At 40.4% G+C, this 20,733-nt stretch overlaps 1 protein-coding gene across 3 annotated transcripts in view; it reads right to left on the reverse strand.

The window, feature by feature from the left end:
• The window catches only part of RSRC1 (arginine and serine rich coiled-coil 1), a 366,678-nt gene that overhangs the window by 66,745 nt on the left and 279,200 nt on the right, over window positions 1-20,733 (reverse strand). For all 3 annotated transcript variants that reach the window (XM_073359563.1, XM_073359564.1, XM_073359565.1), the window contains exon 7: window positions 3,031-3,099. In XM_073359563.1, coding sequence (XP_073215664.1) covers window positions 3,031-3,099 — 69 coding nt within the window. The remainder of the gene's footprint in view (window positions 1-3,030; window positions 3,100-20,733) is intronic.

Genomic DNA, 20,733 nt, shown 5'->3' on the forward strand with positions numbered 1-20,733 from the left:
CTCTTCGTTGCCCTCAAATCAAAATACTGAGCAATCTTTTTATTCTGATAGGATTTTAAATACTTTTTATTATTTCCAGTAAAAAATATTAAAGTCACAAGACCTGATCGTCCATTGTTCTGCACCTCACATGGCCATTTATGCCAATGCAAAGTGGGTGTGAAATGTTACCATTCCAAGCAGAGACACTTGCTCACTTTCCTGGTTTATCAATGTTCTGCAGACAGCCAGTCTGCACTTTCACATCTAAGTATCTATTTAACATGCCACACTGAGAGTTTAATACATTTCTGATATAGCTGCTTAAATAAAAACCATAGACTTCAAAGTGGTATAGCCACCTGCAGCGTACTGTTGAGCTGGGAGGCCAAGCAGGAGGCAGCAGTATTTTGCTTTGAAGTTTGGTTGTCCATGAAGCACTGGTGAGTTTTACTTTCACTTAAGACACTTTTAAAATGCCCCCAATTTAAATGTTTCAAGTGAAAGTAAAACTTAAAAAAAAAAAGCACCCAGATGCCTGCCAAACACAGTTGAGCACTGGAAAGGCTGGAGAAAGCATTATTGTTACTAGCTTCAAAAGTGCCTGAATGTGCTGATATAGAGGTGGTGATACCTTTTACTGGCTACATCCTTAGCTTCATCCCATTTGGATACAATGGGCATTAGTTATATTTAAATATTGGGAGAGTAGATTTGTCTCTTTTATAACAAGCTCACACAGTGTATCTGGATAAAATAATTAGAAAATTAACATAAAAGAAAAAGATTTCCTTCAGATGTAATGAGTGCCCAGTACACTTTGAAGTGAAAAAAGCTTAGCATTCATTTTACATTAAAAAAAACCCAAACAGATCATTAAACCAAGAAGTTTATGCTCGCCTCATCTCTTTCATACTCTCCACTGTGCACCTTCTATTGTGCTGTCTCCTTTCTAGGAATAGTCTCCAGTTTCTTAAAGGCGTTAAGAACAGAGGTAAACGGGAGCTGAAGTTTCTAGGGGCTTTAAGGGAAAGACAAAGAGCTTTAATTTGCTGTGTTAAAAGAAAGGAAGAAAATGAATGGAGTCAAGGAGGGGTTTTGAATATGCTTGTAGTGATAGGACAGAAAGATGAATTTAGCAGTGACATTTTAGATAGACTGGAGTGGGGGGGAAAGAGGTGTAAAGAGGCAGAGAAGAGGTGGTTACAGTAGTCAAAACTAGAGAAAAACCAGGGAGTGCACAATGACTTCAGTAGAGGAGACAGCCTGGAAAGGGTGGGTGTGGGTGACATTAAAAAAGGCAGGTGAGACTGCACTTAGAAAGAGACTGGGTATGAGGGCATGAAGAGGGAAGTCAGAGTAAACTGAGGTTGAGAGCCTGGGAGATGGAAGGATAATGAAATGAAGCATTTGGAGATGAGTCAAGATAGACGGGACTTGTCTACGGCTAGGAAAGTTAGGATGTATAATTCACCACTGGTGCAGCTCTATCCACAAAAGCTTCTATTGTTGATATTGGTTAGACAGGAGCTCCCTCTCCTCCAGTCACACTCTGATCCCAGCCACCTCCCCAAACTTCACATTCAACCCTTTCCTAACCCAGTTCTTCCTTCCCCTTATCTCTTTTCAGATTAGCTATAGTAGTGATGCCACGGCCTTCGAACAGTTCTTTGCCACTATACCTTGCTGTGAACTAACCACATTCCAATCCTCCAATGAAAGGCTCTCTTATCCTAAGTTTTCAGCCTGTGTACACCACTGATTCTAGGACAGTCTGTCTCAAACACAACCCCTTTGGCAACTAGAATACTACCTACATGTAGGCACCAAATTATGATTTGCAGAGGGCACTAGATGATCAAAGGCTAACCTAGGAAAATATATATGTATGTACATATATGTATATACATATACATACATACAGACACACACACACACTCCCCCTTAGATCAGATATCCACCTTGAAATATAATTAAAATGTACTGTGTACAGTCAAAAATCTGTCACAACTCAGAAGTCACCTATATGGTATTGGAAAATAATAATAAAACATCAAGGAAAAGGTATATACTGATGCTTTAATTTTTTAAAATAATAATTTCTTAAACAGCAGCATCTTTCAAAAATTGAGGATCAGGTTTCAAGATAAGTGATGATGTCAAAAACAAGTAAGCTGACAGTTTCATAAAAGTAAAATCCTTTGGTATATATTTTATACTTAAACCAACATAAAAGTAATATATGCTGCAGACACTTTAGTAGCTCATTTTAATTGGAACCACAGGAGACAGATTTTTGCTATTAATTTTCTCTGAGAAATGGGGATACCGCATCAAAGTTGAAGTGTGGAATACCACTTAAGGTTCCTTTATATAAGTTCAGGTTGGCTCTCTCACAGAACTTGATATATCACCAAATAATGAAAAGAGAGACAATCAAAGTACATTTGTTTTGAACCTGATCCTGCAAACCTTGTACAGATTCCCATTGGTAGTCTACCACTGGTAGTGCAATGGAAAAGGCCTTCATCCTGAAAGTACTCAGTGCACAGAGCTACCACGGCATTGGAGGGATTACTATCATGACATAGTACAGAGTAACTGCACAAGTGAACTAGACTAATGATTGGACATCTTATGTTAGTCCTACAATATATTCTCAGATAAACAATGTTACTGTTTTATGTTAATTGACTGCAGTGACTTCTCTAACTGTGGTCTCTGCCTCACAGAGCTGACTGGTCACATGGTATTAGCTCTTCTGCTTGTTACCAAATACCAAGTTGCTTTAAAGACAGCTTTAAAAAAATCATTAAATAATTCCCTGCAATTGCTGTAATTGCCACAGGAATATTATATGGTTGTGACTGAGAGGTGGAGGTGCTCTGTGTGACTGTGAATTGGAGGACGACTGACCATGACATACCCCTATTAAGATGTGGTCCAACCCTAGAGAAATATGAGAACCTCCAAGGAAACTGTTCCTTATGGAATTATTATTGTCAGTTTAATAAAAACTGTATCTTGACGATAAATAAAAAACTGCATTACCTTCTTCCTTTCTCTTTTTCGCTTCTTCTTCGCTTCTTTCTTTAGCCTTCAATGCTTCATCTGCTTTCGCTAAAAATAAAAAATACCTATAATGAGTTATTTATACTTGTTTTAATTACATTTGTATAATAAAACAAAACCCTTTCTGAGGGCTGAAGTTCACTTTCAGATTAATTTCTGCAGCTCCCACTAAAGTCAATGTGCATTTGAAGCAGAATTTGGCCTTTAATATTTTTTTTTATTTACAAGACCAGTACTGTTAATCCGTATCATAACTGACAATTTGTAAGGTGAAAGGAAATCACACAGTGGCAGAATATTTTAAAAAAAACAACTAATTTACTAATATAGGAAATAAACTAAGATTTCTTTTGAAGGAAAAGCCATATTTCCAATATTCAGTGCTGCATATAAGATTTAAAATATAGGATGTCTGGACTATCTATGTCACAGTATCAAATTAGGTAATATATTTTTTTCATTGCAAATCACAGCAGCAGTACTTTATTCATGTTATGACAGCATCCTCTAAAAAGAATATTTTTCCCTCTAGAAGCCTCTTCCCTTATTACTTAATTACCTACTAGTTGCTCAACTGCAGGGGTTTTCAAACACTTTACTACAGATGTTAAAGAAGATTAAAAATATACAGCACAGTAACAAGGGACTATCAATATACTCTGTAAATTAATTAAATTTCTGTTCTAGCACATCATTTATTCCAAAGCATTAATGTCTCAAAGGAGCCATTCTCTTTTATTGCCATCTCAATGCCTGATGACTGAACTAAGTGAGAATAAGTCTCTAATAGCATTATACTTGATGAAATATTAAGTTTTTAAAAGTACTGCCTTGTCAGAAGAAAAGGAACCCAAACTAACAGGAATAAGACTTCAGACCAGACTTTCCTGTACAATAAAGCTACTGTAAACTGTGGTATAGAACAATAAATGTTTATTCAGTTTTTCAGGTACTATTTCTATTGCCTACTGAATCAACCTATATAATTTACGAATATAACGTTCAGCTTAAGCAGTGGGTATGCAGAAAATAAATGCCACAAGATTATATTTTTCAAAGTCTGCTGTCTCTTCACAGTCTGATACCTCTTCTTAAAAATATACAACTTAAATACTAGTGTTATGAAATGATAAAAGCAATTACACAGACATGTTTCCATTTATAAGCTTTTATACACACCTAGACTACATTTAAAGTAATGAAATATTAAAACTTTTCTGCCAGCGAATATCATTGCAAGAATCTATTAAATTAGATAATAAAAACAAACCACTACCAACGCTAAAGACTTTTACTTCATTTACACTTTATTTTCCCTGGTAGAAGGACACGGATAATAGAAATTCCATTTAAATTCAATTTTGGTTATATGTATAATTGTAGCTATACCCCTTGAGTCATGTAAAATGCTCAGCTTATGTTTCTTTCAAATTATCCCGCTCAGATTCACATTCTACTCCTTACAACCATCTTCAATATGTATTAGCAGAGCTCATTAGACTGAAATTTAATAATGCAAACATCAGGTGGATTTCAAGAACCTCCATTATCAGCACAAGATGGATTGCTTATATACCTCTTGGGCCAACCGGGCACAATTTAGATTCAATAAACTACCATGCCTAAATTTGATTTATCTATTCCACTGTGCTAGTTTGTTCTTCCTTACTGATCCAATTCATTGGATTTTTAAAAAATGGTTATCTGAGAAAAAAAGTTTAAAGAAATTGAAATGGTTTACTGTATCATAGCTAAATATACATTTTAGCTAAATTAACTTCACACTGTCAATTTTCAAGCCTTCTTACTATACATGGTTGCAAGTAGGGTTTTTTAAAAACTTCATTTAACAGAGATAGAAGTTTCCTTCACAGTCTTGGCTAATTACATGGACAATGTCACAGCTTAGTAAGTATTATAAGCACAGTCATATATCCTAAAATGCTCATTAACAATAATATAATTTAGCCCCTAAACTAGGGGTGGGCAAACATTTGGGCCGACGGCCACATCTAGGTGGGGAAATTGTATGCAGGGCTGGGGTGGGGGGGTAGTTGGGGTGCAGGAGTGGTGCGGCAGGGGATTGGGGTGATGAGTGCTCAGGGGAGGGGGTTGGGGTACACGAGGGTGCAGGGTGCAACAGGGGCTCAGGGCAGGGGGTTGGGGTGCACGAAGGTGCAAGGTGCAGCAGGGGGCTCAGGGCAGGGGGCTGGGGTGCAGCAGGGGTGAGAGGTGCAGGCAGGGAGTTGTGGGTGGGATGCAGGAGGGGTTTGGGCTCCAGCCCAGCACTGCTTACCTAAAGCGGCTCCGGGGTGGCAGCGGCACGCACAGGGGCCAGGGCAGGCTCCCTGCCTGCCTGATCCGGGAAGCAGCTGGAACCGCGTCCCTGCGCAGCCCCTGGGGGAGAGGAAGCACAGGGCTCCACGCGCTGCCCTTGCTGCGCCTCCAGGTACTTTCCCCGAAGCTCCCATTGGCCGTGGTTCCCCGTTCCTGGCCCATGGGAGCTGCGAGGGGCGGTGCCTGGAGGTAAGAGCAACACATGAAGCCCTCTGCCCTGCCCTGCCCTCCCCCAGGGCCGCAGGGACATTGTGCTGGCCGCTTCTGAGAACGGCGCAGGGCCTGTGGCACCACGGGGGGCAATCCTGTGGGCCGGATCTAAAGCCCTGAGGGGCCGGATCCGGCCCGCGGGCTGTAATTTGCCCACCCCGCCCTAAACATGCACAGAGGACACAGTTGCTAAAGCCTGTGTGTTGCTTTGAGGATTGCTCAAACATTTTAATTCTGTAACAGTCGACATATACTGAACTTCACTTCAACTTCTTGACTCTCTTTCTCGTTTACATGGTGTCCAAGGTGCCCATGATTCTTTGCCACTTCTTTCAGTCCATGGCATGGGTTCACAGATCTTGGAGTTTCAGTCCTTTTCTCCTCAAACTTCTCTTGTACCCTCTGTCTCCCATGTCCACTCATGCTGTCTCTTCCCACCCGCCCCCAGGTTTTCTTTACTTGTCGCTCTTCTCCCATTTTCTCACATGTCCAGCCCACCTCAGACATGCACTCTCCAGCCTATCACTTAGAGTCCCAAGTTCATCTTCCCTGTCATTTCTTCCAGGCACATTCAACCTACACTTCACTTGCCTTCCATTTTCCTCAGTATGTTGTTTTCTATTACCTGTATCTTATTTCCTTCCACCTCTGCAAGACCCACTGTTGTCAAACTTTGCAGCAGACACTTTTCCTTTCAGTTTGTTGCTTAATTGCCAGTCCCACAGTACTCCTGCCACCCTTTTCTCTGCCGCCCAGGCACACTGGGTGCACGTTCTCCAGGTCTCTCTCTGATTGATACTTTCCAAGTATGCAAATCCTTTCTTCTGCTTCTCTCTTGAAATGTAAGTCAACAGCTCCTTTTCCACCTTCCCTACTTGCGTAACTTCAGTTTTCTTTGTGTACATTCTTTCTATCTGTACCAAACATTATTCCTAAAAATAAATCGGACTACAGCTCTGCGTTGGAAAGTGAATCTGTAAAAATGTCATTGTGGACCTCCAGATTTGCTGTTTGCAGTGTTCTTGTAGCCAAGTTGTATACAGGATATGAGAGACACAAGGTGGGTGAGGCAATTTTATTGGACCAATTTCTGTTGGTGGAAGAGAAAAGCTTTCAAGCTTCACAGAGCTCTTCTTCATTTCTGGTGAAGGATATCAAAGTATTCAGGTTAAATAGTAGGTGGGACAGATTGTTAAGCGTAAGGGTCACAATACACGTTGTGGAAGATTAGGTAAAATGAAGTGAGCAATTGTCCTGCAACTGCAAAAGTGTTAATGTAGGGTTGGTAGGCAGCAGATGTGTTACAAGTTGTTGTAATGGGCCATTGTGACATTCCCCTGGTGTTATTTGGACTGGTGATCTGCTAGGTCACTCCAATTCTTGACTCTGGGAGCCAGCCTTACCCTGCTCTGTTGTGAGAACCCCCACTTCTGGGCTGTTCACACACAGCCTCTGGCATGTAAGCTGCTCCTTGGATTGTGCAACCAAATGACACTAGACAATATCTCCGGCCCCAGACACAACGCTAGGAACCTCCATCTTGCAGTGTCCAGTTATGCCCCCTGGACACTACAAGCTTATGAGAGTTCATCAATTTAACAAAGAAATTGATATACACCAGGCTCGTTATCCCAAGAGGAGTCTCAGACACACTTGAAACCAAACACACTTCTTCAGGTAGAATAAACGAACAAATTTTATTAACTACAAAGATAGATTTTAAGTGATTGTAAGTCAAAGCACAAGTCAGATTTGGTCAAATGAAATAAAAGCAAAATGCATTCTAAGCTGATCTTAACACTTTCAGTGCCCTTACAAACTTAGATGCTTCTCACCACAGGCTGGCTGGTTGCCCTTCAGCCAGGCTCTCCCCTTTGATCAGTGCTTCAATCGCTTGGTGTGCTGTCTGTAGATGCAAGTGCGAGAGAGAGGAAGAGCATGGCAAACATTTCTCCCATTTATCATGTTCTTTCTTCCCTCTTGGCTACGCCTCCCTCCATCTCCCTTCAGAGTCAGGTGAGCATTACCTCATCGTAGTCCCAAACTGACCAAAGGGGCGTCACTCACTAGAGAGTCCAACAGATCCTTTGTTGCTACTGAGGTCAGTGTCCTTTGTTCCTGTGAGGCTGGGCTGGGTTTGTCCCACACGTGCCCTGATGGGGTGTGAACTGCCCCTGTGCTCTTGGCGAGTTTTGCCTGGGCCTGTTTTAAGCCATGAGGACACATTTTCAGCCTCATAACTATATATATGAAATTACAACCTATAACATTTGTGACAGGGTCAAGCCAGATGGCTACAGGAAAGTGATAGAAGGCAGATATATTAGCTCCAGATTAAGCAGGTCCTTTTTCCCTGGGTAAGTAACAGGCGTGGTTCCAGAACAATTAGGAACTTGCTGGAACCAGTTAAGGCAGGCAGGCTAATTAGGATACCTGGAGCCAATTAAGAAGCTGCTAGAATCAATTAAGACAGGCAGGCTAATCAAGGCACCTGGTTTAAAAAGGACGTCACTTCAGTCACTAAGGGGCGCACAAGGAGCTGAGAGTGAGAGGGCGTGCTGCTGGAGGACTGAGGAGTACAAACTCTATCTGGCATCAGGAAGAAGGTCCTATCGTGATGACAAAGAAGGTGTTGGGAGGAGGCCATGGGGAAGTAGCCCAGGGAGTTGTAGCTGTCACACAGCTGTTGCAAGAAACACTGTAGACAGCTGTGATCCACAGGGCCCTGGGCTGGAACCCAGAGTAGAGGGCGGGCCTGGGTTCCCCCCATACTCCCAACTGGGTACAGGAGGAGTTGTCCTGGACTGTGAGTCCCACCAGAGGGGAAGGTCCCGGCCTGTCCCGACCCACTAGGTGGATCAGCAGAGACTGTGGGGATTGTTCTCCGTCCATTTCCCTATGCTGGCCAGTGATGAGGTTAGCTGAGTGAATGGCAGGTTTGAGCCACTAGCAAAAGTGGCCAAACTGATGGCTGCCGTGAACCTCTGAGGCGAGCAAATCCACCAATAAGCGCAGGACCCACCAAGGCAGAGGAAGAACTTTGTCACATATTACTATAACAATTACTATAACATCACTATAACAACAATGCTCAGTGCATCATGAGCCTTCTGAAGACACCCGAGATGACAAACTTTGCATTGGATACCACACAATCATTTTATAAGGATGAACATGTGGGTGCTGCATGTTCCCCCAAGGTACAGAGAGTCACAGCCATAAAACCATTGTCTCTGATAAGTCTGTGGCTTTTAGCATTCAGAGTTATGAATTTAATTTCCCAGGCACGTCTTTTTCAGGTTTCCTTTGAGGACTCTAGTGATTTTGGGGTGTTTTCTTTTGTTTTTTACCTGTCTCATGAAAAACTGATGAAAGGTGCCAACTCATGAATTTTCCCTTATCCCAAATGACCACCATCTCCTACTACTGTCAGTGGGTCTGAAGCCAGCAAGATGGCCGCCATTTCCCTACCATCTATCTGCATGTGGAAGTGAGGCTGCCCTTAATAAAATTGGCTGTCACCTCCCACTGCTTTTAGTGAAATTGAAGTCATGATAATAACTGCCACTCTATGGTTCAGGGAGCTGAACAGGACTCAGGGATTGTGAAGAACAGCCTGGGAGCAGTGGTGGGTAAGAGGAGGCCTCTCTGAGCAGCTGAGAAAGCCAGTTCTCATGAACTGATAATGAGCCACAGGATTTTAGAGCCTGGAGGAGCAGCTCTTGCGATCCCACTAGAAGCTCCTCCAATCCCACAAGTTTTGAGGCTGGGCACATAAGCAGAGGTCTGTGCAAGAGCCTTGGACATGCACCTGCCCTACCTTCTTGGATGGACCCATACCAGAGAGAGGGTCTTGGGGCAGCAGAGAAGTAGGGAGTGGGAACTCTGGGAAGTGGAACCACTGAATCCCAAGTAGTGAAGTCCCAGGGCAGAAGGAGTCAGAAGTATTGCTGCTGTGTCAAGACAGTAATAGAAAATGGATGGCAGTTCCCCTATTTCAGGGGTGTAAAGAGGGTGAGTGGAATCTGCTTCTGAGCAGCCAAGGAGAGGCATGTACTTTTGTGTGCATTAAAAGTTGACTTTTCAACCTGAAGCTATCACAAACACTGGCAGAGGCAGAGAGGAGAGTTAAAAAGTCAAGATTAAAAACATGACTGGATTAAAAACTCATTTTTTGGGCCACTCAAGATTTTTTAGGGTTTGATTCATTATTTTTGATCTCTTGAGGTTGTCAATACTGATCTCTCACTTTGCCCTACTCCCTAACTTTTACTGTCCAACCCCATAAAGGAATTCCTAAAATGAGTACTACACTACCTCCACTTTTAACCAAAATGAATATAATCACAAACTGAGTTTGTTTATTTTGGTGAAATTAGGACATAGCTGAGAGCAGATTACACTAAAAAGATGGAAAATCCACTAAATTCTTCTAAAACGTAATTCACCCCTTTCACTTACCTCTAGTATTGAGTTTGCATAAATCTCTATGCTATTCTCCCAAATTAAAGGGTAGAATATAACACATGTAGCTCACCACCTAAGGAAATACAGAGCATGTAAACATTCTGATGCAAGGCAATATCTTCTGGTCAAGAATCAGTGGCCAAACATCTAGAAGTAAACACATTGCCAACTTAGTCTTTTTCCCTGGGTACATTGTACTCAGACTGAAAAATATCAAAACTTTGGAGCAGTCAAATAAAATATTCAAATTAGAATAAACTTTTGATAAGCACCAGATGTGCCCAACTTTTTAAAAAAAAATTAACTGAAACTCTACTGGCATCCTGAGTACTGTGTTTTATCTAACAGTTTAATAAAAGTGTAAATATAGCCAAAACCATGATGTGTGGGTAGTTAAAAGACAGCCTAACTTCACTCCATAACAACAAAAACTTGTAGCAGAATATACATTGATAAGGAAGCTGAAACTTGCATGAGCTTGAGCTACCTCAGCTTTCCATTTTCTGGCAGTATCACATGGGCTAGCAAAAATGCTCAAAAATATTCTCCATGCAGAAGCTTCTTCAGTATATTTTCCTCAACTTGGAGGTTGGGGGACACACACCAACAAAATTTACAGGAGATCAGCAGTGGCACATCATCCAAAGAAGACCAAATAAGTCACTTCAGCAATACCCTGGTCTTAATTGACCCAGGTAGTTGGAATGCTGAGGTTGCTCCTGAAACTGGGCCTCTTGCATGGATAAACTGCTAGTATGATAACAGTCTGACTGCTTATAAAGCATTCTAAAAAATTAATTCATTAATTAATTAAATAAAGGAGGAGCTTGAATTCAAGCTCTCAGCATTTTAGAGCTCATTCAACTGCAGATAAAATTACAATTCTATTGATTTTTTCTTTCCTTCGGAGGGATGGGAAAATGACACACTGAAGATGTTGCAGAAGTTTACTTACACTAAAGTAATAAAGTTCTGGAACACATACAGAAATTCAGTATCAGATAATGAACCATTATTAAGAGCAGAGCAACAGAAGAGAGAATCCACTGTCAGTATTTTCAGGTAGTAGTAGTATAATAATTAATATTTATAGTTTGTTAGCACCCAAAGACCTTGATCAGGACTGGTGCCCAATTGTGCCAGGCACCGTACAAATATAAGACAGACAATCCCTGTCCTAAAGAACTTCCAAAGTAAAGCCAAAACAAAGAGCAGGGGATGTGGATACATCATACAAGCAAATAAATATGGTGAAGAACTGGCAATGCTTTGTTAGTTACAAACACAAATGTTAACGTTCATTTGAAGTTGAGGTAACATTCAAGTATCAGCATTCTGTATCAGTGAACATGATAGTCAAGGTCAGTATCAGCTTTCTATTCTTTTTCAGTTGCTAATAACCTTCTAAAACAAATTTCCTTTCGGGTTGCAACTTTCCATGATTGCTGTTATGAATATGAATTTTTTCACAAAACTTAAGGAAAATCTTTGTGTTATGTGAACATGACCTCCTTTCGTCCCATGCTTCTATATACCTGATAGTCACACATCTCAAAAATGCTGAACTTAAAAGTGTCACTTAGCTTGTTTCACAGTCCTCACTGAAGAAAGAAAAAAAACAATTGCCATGAATTTTGAAAATACTCTAGCAACTGATGAGATTCTGAATGGAGATCCTGGTAACAGAAATGCAGGTTGCTGGCCAGAACTACAGATTCTGTTCCTTTTGAGGCCCAAGTATAATGGGTAAAGATAAACAACAGTAGATCAATGAATGCCAGGTAATTCTCTGGAGCAATAACTGGCATGACTGACCAGGTTTACTCTTTCCAGACTGCTTTAACCTTTTCAAGTCCAGGACAGGCATTCTAACCAAGTCCTTCAATTAGCAAATTCCTTCTGTAGGCCAGTGTGGGTAGTGGGGGGTGGAGGGGAGAACTAGAAGGGGAGAGAGGGAGAGAGAAAAGAGGAACATTGTGTCACCATCACCCTTGAGGAGCAAGGACAGAGAGAGGGGCTTGGCACCACTACCTCAACTGGCTATTCCGTGTAGGTCAACATGATTGACTAGCTGGTCTCAGTGGGGTTAGGGGTAAGAGACTAGAATCTATACAAAAGGGGGGACAAGGCCACGATGGTGCCTTCAGTGGCTGCCACCCCCGACCAGACAGTGCTACAGATGGTAATTAGGTAAAAAGGACACATGAGCTGGCCTAAGGCAGGAATCTTGTGAAATTCACATCCAGGTGCCACCTCATTTATGCATTAGCATAGGACGTTGTTCTCATTGCTGTTACAGGGCTGGGAAGGTTGCACGACTGTAGGAAGAGTAAAGTAGGGAGAAGGGAGTTGTATGATGCTCTTGTTGCCATTATTGTGGTTAAAATTTGCATTAGGTTGCTGGTTTCTGTATTTATGCTGGTTTGCTCTGTACAAGAGTCTATTATCAGTTTTCTTCTCTCTTCTTAACAGCACTGTTGCAACTTCTAACTCAGCAGCATGAGGTGGCTAGTCTTTTAAGGAAAATTAGTTAAAAGGCCAACTAGCATAGGATGGTTGAGTATGCAGCCTTCCAAATGTGGTGTGGTTGTGAGAACATGGAGAGTTAATCCTTCCAGGGATTTCAAAAGGGCTAAATACAAGGGGCTGATAAGGGCACTGCTGGATGATGGAGGAGCTAAGCTCTAAACACACATGAGAGAGAGAGTATCTGTGGGTGAGTGGGGAAAAGCTATGCATTGGAATGTATAAGTGGTTAGGTCTGCTGGTCATTTTGTGCCCTGGAACTATGTACTAAGTAGGGGGCCCACATTACTAATCTAGGGAAAGGGGTTTGATGCAGGCCACATCCAAGATTGAGTGAACCCTCTCCTGTTGGACATCTGCTGCATTAGACTGGTATTATTAAACATAGTTAAGGCCAGTCTAAGCAAATCCTTGAATAATTTTGCATGTCTTCTGTCATAAATATAAAGGAAAGGGTAAACACCTTTAAATCCCTCCTGGCCAGAGGAAAAACCCTTTCACCTGTAAAAGGTTAAGAAGCTAAGATAACCTCGCTGGCACCTGACCAAAATGACCAGTGAGGAGACAAGATACTTTCAAAGCTGGAGGGGGGCAAAAAAAGGGTTTTCTCTGTCTGTGTGATGCTTTTGCTGGGACCAGAGCAGGAATGCAGGTCAGAATTCCTGTCAGGAGTTAAAAGAAAAGGAGTACTTGTGGCACCTTAGAGACTAACCAATTTATTTGAGCATGAGCTTTCGTGAGCTACAGCTCACTTCATCGGATGCATCCAATGAAGTGAGCTGTAGCTCACGAAAGCTCATGCTCAAATAAATTGGTTAGTCTCTAAGGTGCCACAAGTACTCCTTTTCTTTTTGCGAATACAGACTAACACGGCTGTTACTCTGAAACCTGTCAAGAGTTAGTAAGCAATCTAGTTAGATATGCATTAGATTCTGTTTTGTTTAAATGGCTGATAAAATAAGTTGTGCTGGATGGAATGTATATTTCTGTTTTTGTGTCTTTTTGTAACTTAAGGTTTTGCCTAGAGGGATTCTCTATGTTTTGAATCTGATTACCCTGTAAGGTATTTACCATCCTGATTTTACAGGGGAGATTCTTTTACTTTTTCTTTAATTAAAATTCTCTTTTAAGAACCTGATTGCTTTTTCATTGTTCTTAAGATCCAAGGGTTTGGGTCTGTGTTCACCTATGGAAATTGGTGAGGATTTTTATCAAGCCTTCCCCAGGAAAGGGGGTGTAGTGCTTGGGGGGATACTTTGGGAGGGAGACGTTTCCAAGTGGGCACTTCCCCTTTTCTTTGGTGGTGGCAGCGTTTAACCTAAGCTGGTAAGAATACGCTTAGTGGGTCTTTCATGCAGGTCCCCACAACTTAGTACATCTGTACCCAAGAGTTCAGAGTGGGGAAAGAACCTTGACATCTTCCTTCTGCTGTGCCTACAGCAATTCCTTTTGAATATTTTATCGGAGACTAACACTACCAGCATCTGAGTCTGGTGGTGTTTCTACCTGTCTGCCATGAATAAGAGTTGAGAAGTCTGGCATGAGAAGATAGCACTGGGCAGCCCTCGAGGAAAACTTGCTTGTCTTCTCCAATCATTTCTTAAACTCTCCATCTTTTTCACATCTCTTAACCCTCTGGATCAGTGGTGGGCAACCTGCGACCCACGGGCCACACGTGGCCCATCAGGGTAATCCACTGGCGGGCTGCCAGTTTGCTTACATTTGCATGGCTGCCTGCAGCTCCCAGTGACCACGGGTCACCATTCCCAGCCAACGAGAGCTGTGGAAAGCGACGCGGGCCACAGCTCCCAGTGGCCAGGAATGACGAACTCCAGCCAATGGGAGCTGTGGGTGGTGGTGCAAATGTAAACAAACTGTCTTGCGGCCTGCCAGTGTGGTGGCATTACCCTGGATTACCCTGACAGGCTACATGCGGCCCGTGGACCACAGGTTGCCCACCACTGTATTTCTTGCATTCCTGCTGATGCAGTCATTTATTGGGAATACTTTCACTCCACCTGCTGCCTCTATATGAAAGTGATTTCTTTGCCATCTCATTATGCTGCTGTCTGGTCAGCTGTTCACTGACCCTGTCCCACTCATTTCTCCAGATGCATTAGTGAGCCATCCAGAGACTTAACTTATAATTGTCTTTTCTCCACTTCCCTGCTCTATCTTTGTGGTCAAACCAAAGCACTAAATGTGCTCTTCCGGCCAGCTCACCTCCTAGCGTCCACCTTGCATTCATATTACTAGAATCTGTGAAGAAGTTGGTAGACTGCCTGCTTAATCTGTCTGAATCCAGAATGAGTGGAGGGGAGAGCCAAAATCCCACTGTTAAGAGTGTTCAAGTCGTCATCCGTTACTATAACAAACTCTTCTGGTTATGTTAATAGTACTCAGATATGTATTTTCACTAGCCCAACTATTAGTGGAATGTTCCAAGCACTCCTTTTGACATAAACATTTACATTCTAGTTTTCAAGGAGTCATTGGTCGGGAGAGCTATATATCACTAGATTGAGTAGGCCACCATGCTGTCATAAATTTACTTAAAGTTTAGTGTGATGCAATCAAAAAGTCAGAAAGTGTATGGAAATCACCAGCAATGTCAGAGCACTACAAAGGATCAGGAAAATGTACAAAGTTCCTTGCAATCAATACCAGGTAATACACAATTGTAAGAAAGGGAAGGAATGGACAAAAAAAGTCAGTCTGTTTAATTTGCAATTTACCATGTATAAGCGTACATCATTAGAGATTCAAAGAGATGTTTGTGGTGCTATTCTAACCCAGGCCTTGTATTACACATGACATGCCCTTAATTAAATCTGTGTTAGGGACAGGGTCATCCTCCGAATGCAATTTATTAAGGGCACAGAATGATTTCTCACACTGCCATCTATTCTTCATGATGCCAAAGGCAAACAAATTTTTAAAATAGTTCTGCTGAGCACCACCTATAACAAAAAGAAATGGAAGTTACCTGCTGCATAGGCTACAAATCAGTGATAGAACCATATAAGTATATAAGAACCATATAAGTATAGAACCATAAGTGACCTAGCTGCAATGGAAAGACTATCTTTCAAAATATGGGGCAGTTTGAGCAGCAACCAATTGTACTTGACATGCACAAATAGACATGAATCATATACAGAATCTTGCTAGTGAACATATGTTTCCTTCTCTTCCCTTCCTTCCTTATATACTTGTACTATACAATCAGCATTCAGAACAAATACAAATTTGAATGTAAAGAACCATAGCTCAGACTTTATTTGATAATTTCTTTAGACTTAGTTAAAACTACCAGGAGGCTTTCAGGAAAGGGCCAAAGAAATGAAAGGCACTGTTGGTGGGTGGGAAGAACTTTTTGAGGAAAGCCTGCTTAAACTAATGAAACTACTCTTTCCCAGTAATCTTTGCTTCTGATTATTATCCATAGACTTCTACACAACAACAATCTAGACACAGGCACAGCAGGCAGCCCAGGCAAATCAAGTAGCACCACAGGATCAATCTCATCAAATACATCTGATTCACTATTTAGCTGCCTCCTTCGCACATGCAGGAGCTGAAAATAAAAACCCTTAAGTTCTAGTACCACAATGTAAACACACAGACCAGAAAAACTTAAGATCACAAGAGAAGCTATTCACAACAAAACCAAACCACCTTCATTTAATACCAAAGCAATTTCACTGCACTCACTTTTCTGAACCATCATCTTCCAGGTAGATTTCTGTACATGCACAGTACCACTCAGAGAAGTAACTTCTACTTCATATAACCTACATATCTCAACTCCTGGAAATATGTATGAAGGACAACAGGATAGCCGGACTATAAAATGGATATGACTATACCGCAGGAAATTCAAGGAAAGCTTAAAAACTTCCCCCTAGTTTTAACTTAGTCTGAAGTAATTCCCAAATAAATGACTGTTGGCCATTTTCCCCACAAAGTGAAATGAAATATCAGTGTTAATTCTGAATTCCAATTAGGAAATTGTGTTATATTATTCAAACTCAAGATGTGCAATACAAACAGACAAATGTTGTTCTCATTGTGTATATATAATATGACCAAAAGGTTCAAATAAAGTTTTAGTTTACATGAAAAGCAGTTATAAATACAATATCTGAAATAACATTCTGGAAATTATATTTTAAAATCTAGCAAACCATTCATCAATTGTCCTTGCATTTAAAAATGTTATATTTTTCAAGTATGATACATTATACCCATTACATTCTCCTCCATTTGGTCTGGAACAGCCATAAGCTTGGGAGAGACAATGAAGCCCTAAGGAAGTATCTTATATAACCAGAAAGCCCTGTTCATCTCCCCAAAACACTAGCTGGAAAGGGGGAATCTGGAGAGGATTTCCTCAGATGATAGCTATAAGCTCTACTCACACGACACTGATTATTTTCTAATGATAATTGTATTGTGTTCATGTTATTACACAAGCAAATTGGAAATAGACAAAATCAAAACCTTTCTGAAATGCTTTTATATTTGGGGGAAATAATATTAGAACATTTCATGTGAGTTAGCTGTGGACCCCTTCACCTATTTTTTTTTAAAACAACATTTAAATAGAGTTCTTTGAATATATGTTTGTATTTATAAATTGCACTTTATTATCGAGATGAAATGAGATGGTGCTAAGACATCAGAGATAAAATACTAGAAATGAAGAGCAGTGATTTGCAAGTTACGAATAAATACCAGGTCAGATCCTCAGCTGGTGTAAATCAGCATAGCTCCATTGACTCCATAGTTAGGAGCTGATTTCAACGGAGCGATATTGATTTAAATCACTGGAAGATTTGGCCCATTATTCCTTATTTGGCCAGCTCCTCTGATATTTCACAGAGTTGCTGGGGTTTATGCTTCCAGAACACACTGAAAGGTTTGAGCACATAATTACCGCACTTTGTCTTCATACTTTTGATCACATATTTTCCTAGATTTCCTCCTTACTCTCCTTTCTCTTGACAAGTTCAATTAACCCCAATCATTCTCCCCTTTACAAACTCAGTCCTCCAGAAAAAAAATTGTATTTCCCCTCACTCTGAGGTTTGAAGCTTCAAGAGTTTTATTTGTTCCATAAGAAGATTCCTAAAATAAACGGTTACAAAATCTTTGACAATCTAAGTCACTGATGAATGGTATGCCAAGTACATCCAGCAGTTTTGCTAAACAAACACACCTGGATGTATATGGTTATGTCTATTTTCATGAATATTCCTTAGAAACTTATTGCTTAAACATATTTACATTTTTTTATACAGCACACCTATTTCTGAAGCAGCTGGGCATGTGCCTATTCCAAAAGCCATGAAGCGGGTTATACAAACTGTTCAAATTACTGTTTCATATTTTAAAAGTGAATATTTTTCACAGGGTTTTTAATCTATACTACAGTAGTCCTAACATTCCTCTGATTACCCTTCCATTGCATTCCTCCCTTTTTTTTAAGCATTTCCCCCTCGCCCCCCATCTCCACAGTGCGTATCTCATGGACACTAGTTAATTTTTTTTTTAAATGCAGTGCTACTGATCTTATACTTGGGCGTAGCAACAGCATATAGATGCGAAATGACCAGCTGTGGGTAGAATACAATCAATCTTTAATTTTCCTAGTTACAGGTACACAAAATCATGAGACACAATGAAAGGAAAGAAAAATTGAAAGAGTGTGAAAAAAATCACGTTCTTGTCAACTGCTGGAAATGGCCCACCTTGATTATCATTATAAAAGGTTCCCCCCCGCACTCTCCTGCTAGTAATAGCTCACCTTAAGTGATCACTCTGGTTGCAGTGTGTACAGTAACACCCATTGTTTCATGTTCTCTATGTATATAAATCTCCCCACTGTATTTTCCACTGAATGCATCCGATGAAGTGAACTGTAGTTCATGAAAGCTTATGCTCAAATAAATTGGTTAGTCTCTAAGGTGCCACAAGTACTCCTTTTCTTTCTGCGAACATGGTTGCTACTCTGAAACCTGAAAAAAATCAGTTTGTTAAAATTATTATAATGCTGGACAAGATCTGGAAGCTCAGGATGGAAGAATTTTGTTTCTGGGAAACAAGTTTCTTAATGGTGAAAAGCATGGGGATGATTATAATTAATGATAAAAATATGGCGTATCTATTTCATATCTAGCAATTATACCTTTCTGTCTGTAGTACTTTTCAATCAGGCACCTCAAAGCATTTTACAAACAGTAAGCCTTATCCAAAGTCTTTCCATTGACTTCAAAGCGTTCTGGATCAGGCCCATTAGCTTAACAACTTCCCTCAGAGATATGAAGGTACTACCCCCACCAGTTATATAGATGGGGAAAAGGGAGTCACAACAACATTAAGTCGTTTACCCAACATCAAACCAGAAATCTGCAACAGTCCGGAAGAGTCACTGATGTCCCGACTACCACTCCTAGGCCTCGTCTACACTAATTAGGTAATTTGATCTAAATTACGCTATTTAAGGTACACAAGATATGTAACAAGTTGATATAGCTTTGATCAACTTACAGTGGTGTCTATACCACGCTATGTTGACGGGAGATGCTTTCCTGTTGACATAGCTTCCGCCTCTCGTGGGAGACTTATCACGTCTTCACTAGATCCACTAAATTGATGCTGGCTGCATCAATCGCAGCAGTGCCGATTTAGACCATAGTGAAGACAAGCCCCTACTCCTTAACCACAAGAGCATTCTTCCCTTAAACTAGGTCTACTTCTGAATTGTGCATACTCACTAAAGGCCAGTCCTGTAATCTTTACTAATGTGAGCAGTCCTTACCCAAACAGTCCTATTGATATCAATGGGATTATTCACGAGAGTTAAGGATTACACCTGTGAGTAAAGGTCTCAGAATTGGGTCCTTAATTCTCTACACTTTTCATCAGAGGATATTGGAGTGCCTTATAAATATTAATTAAGCCTCTGATTATCGATTTCAATCGTGCTACACACATTTATAGGGACGCCTGTGTGCAGACAATCAGGGCTTTACCCAGAGAGAGAGAGTGAAATAACGGTGAACTGAAATGTCTCTTAATAAAATACCAAACTGATTATTGAAGGAAAAGTACCAACTCTGAATTTAAGTATTTTCAGGGAGGTAGGGGGAGGAGGAACACTTTTTCAGTTCCCTTTTAAAATGTATTAATCATGTTTAAATCTACCCATACACTTTATCAATTATTTAATCTTAGGGAATCGTCTTGTAATGCCTTACTCATGTGAAGAGTCCCACTGATTTCAACAGGATAATTACAAGAATAAAGGTTTGAAAATTCTAGGCACTGTTTGTGTTCTACTCCTTATTCTTTCACTGATTTAACATACAAGTCACTAAAAATAAATTGCAATTTAAAATAAAATAAAATGGAAGATGTCTAAATCGGCTAGACTGCTTTGAAAATCTCAACTAAGATTCCCGACTCCCTGTCCAAACTAACTTACGTTTGAAATTTCAATTAAAATTACACCATCAGGTGTCAGCTTAGACTCAAAATTTAGAATGCACAAAATCAAGCTTGATAAGGTTCCAAATCCACAGAAAGGCACCTACAGTAATGTATTTTTAAATTTCAATGGGAATAGTATTTTAAGGAATAATATCGTCCTCTTGTACTGTTTGAAGCCAGACACTGAATATAATATAGAAAAGGGAAATGAGTCATTTTTCACTGTTCGTGCTAAGTACAGAACAATGCAAAAAAGTAAAAGCACAAATAGTGAAATGTAAGTTACTAATAATCTAAAGAACAGAACAGCTGAGGATTTTTTTTAAATACATGAAGTTTAATCTGAGAATATCCATTTAATTACTAATTAATTCACTAAGTTTAATGAAAATGTATATTCATGAGGGAAGGGATTTATTATCACTGTTTTAGGATATTAGTGGACCAGTGATGATTGTCAACTCTCTCAAAAATATTTCAATAACCGTCTCACTTCTGAAAAACAATGCAAATTCATATTGCCCACTGGTATTTACCTGCAGAATAGATATCAAACCTTCAATTATTTTAAAAAGCTGGATAATGAAAATATAGTATAGGGACTGCAAAGCAAATATAGTTCTACTATTAGCAGGTGTACCAAAGACA

This window comes from Lepidochelys kempii, chromosome 9 (genome assembly GCF_965140265.1).
Source record: "Lepidochelys kempii isolate rLepKem1 chromosome 9, rLepKem1.hap2, whole genome shotgun sequence".
NCBI lineage: Eukaryota > Metazoa > Chordata > Testudines > Cheloniidae > Lepidochelys > Lepidochelys kempii.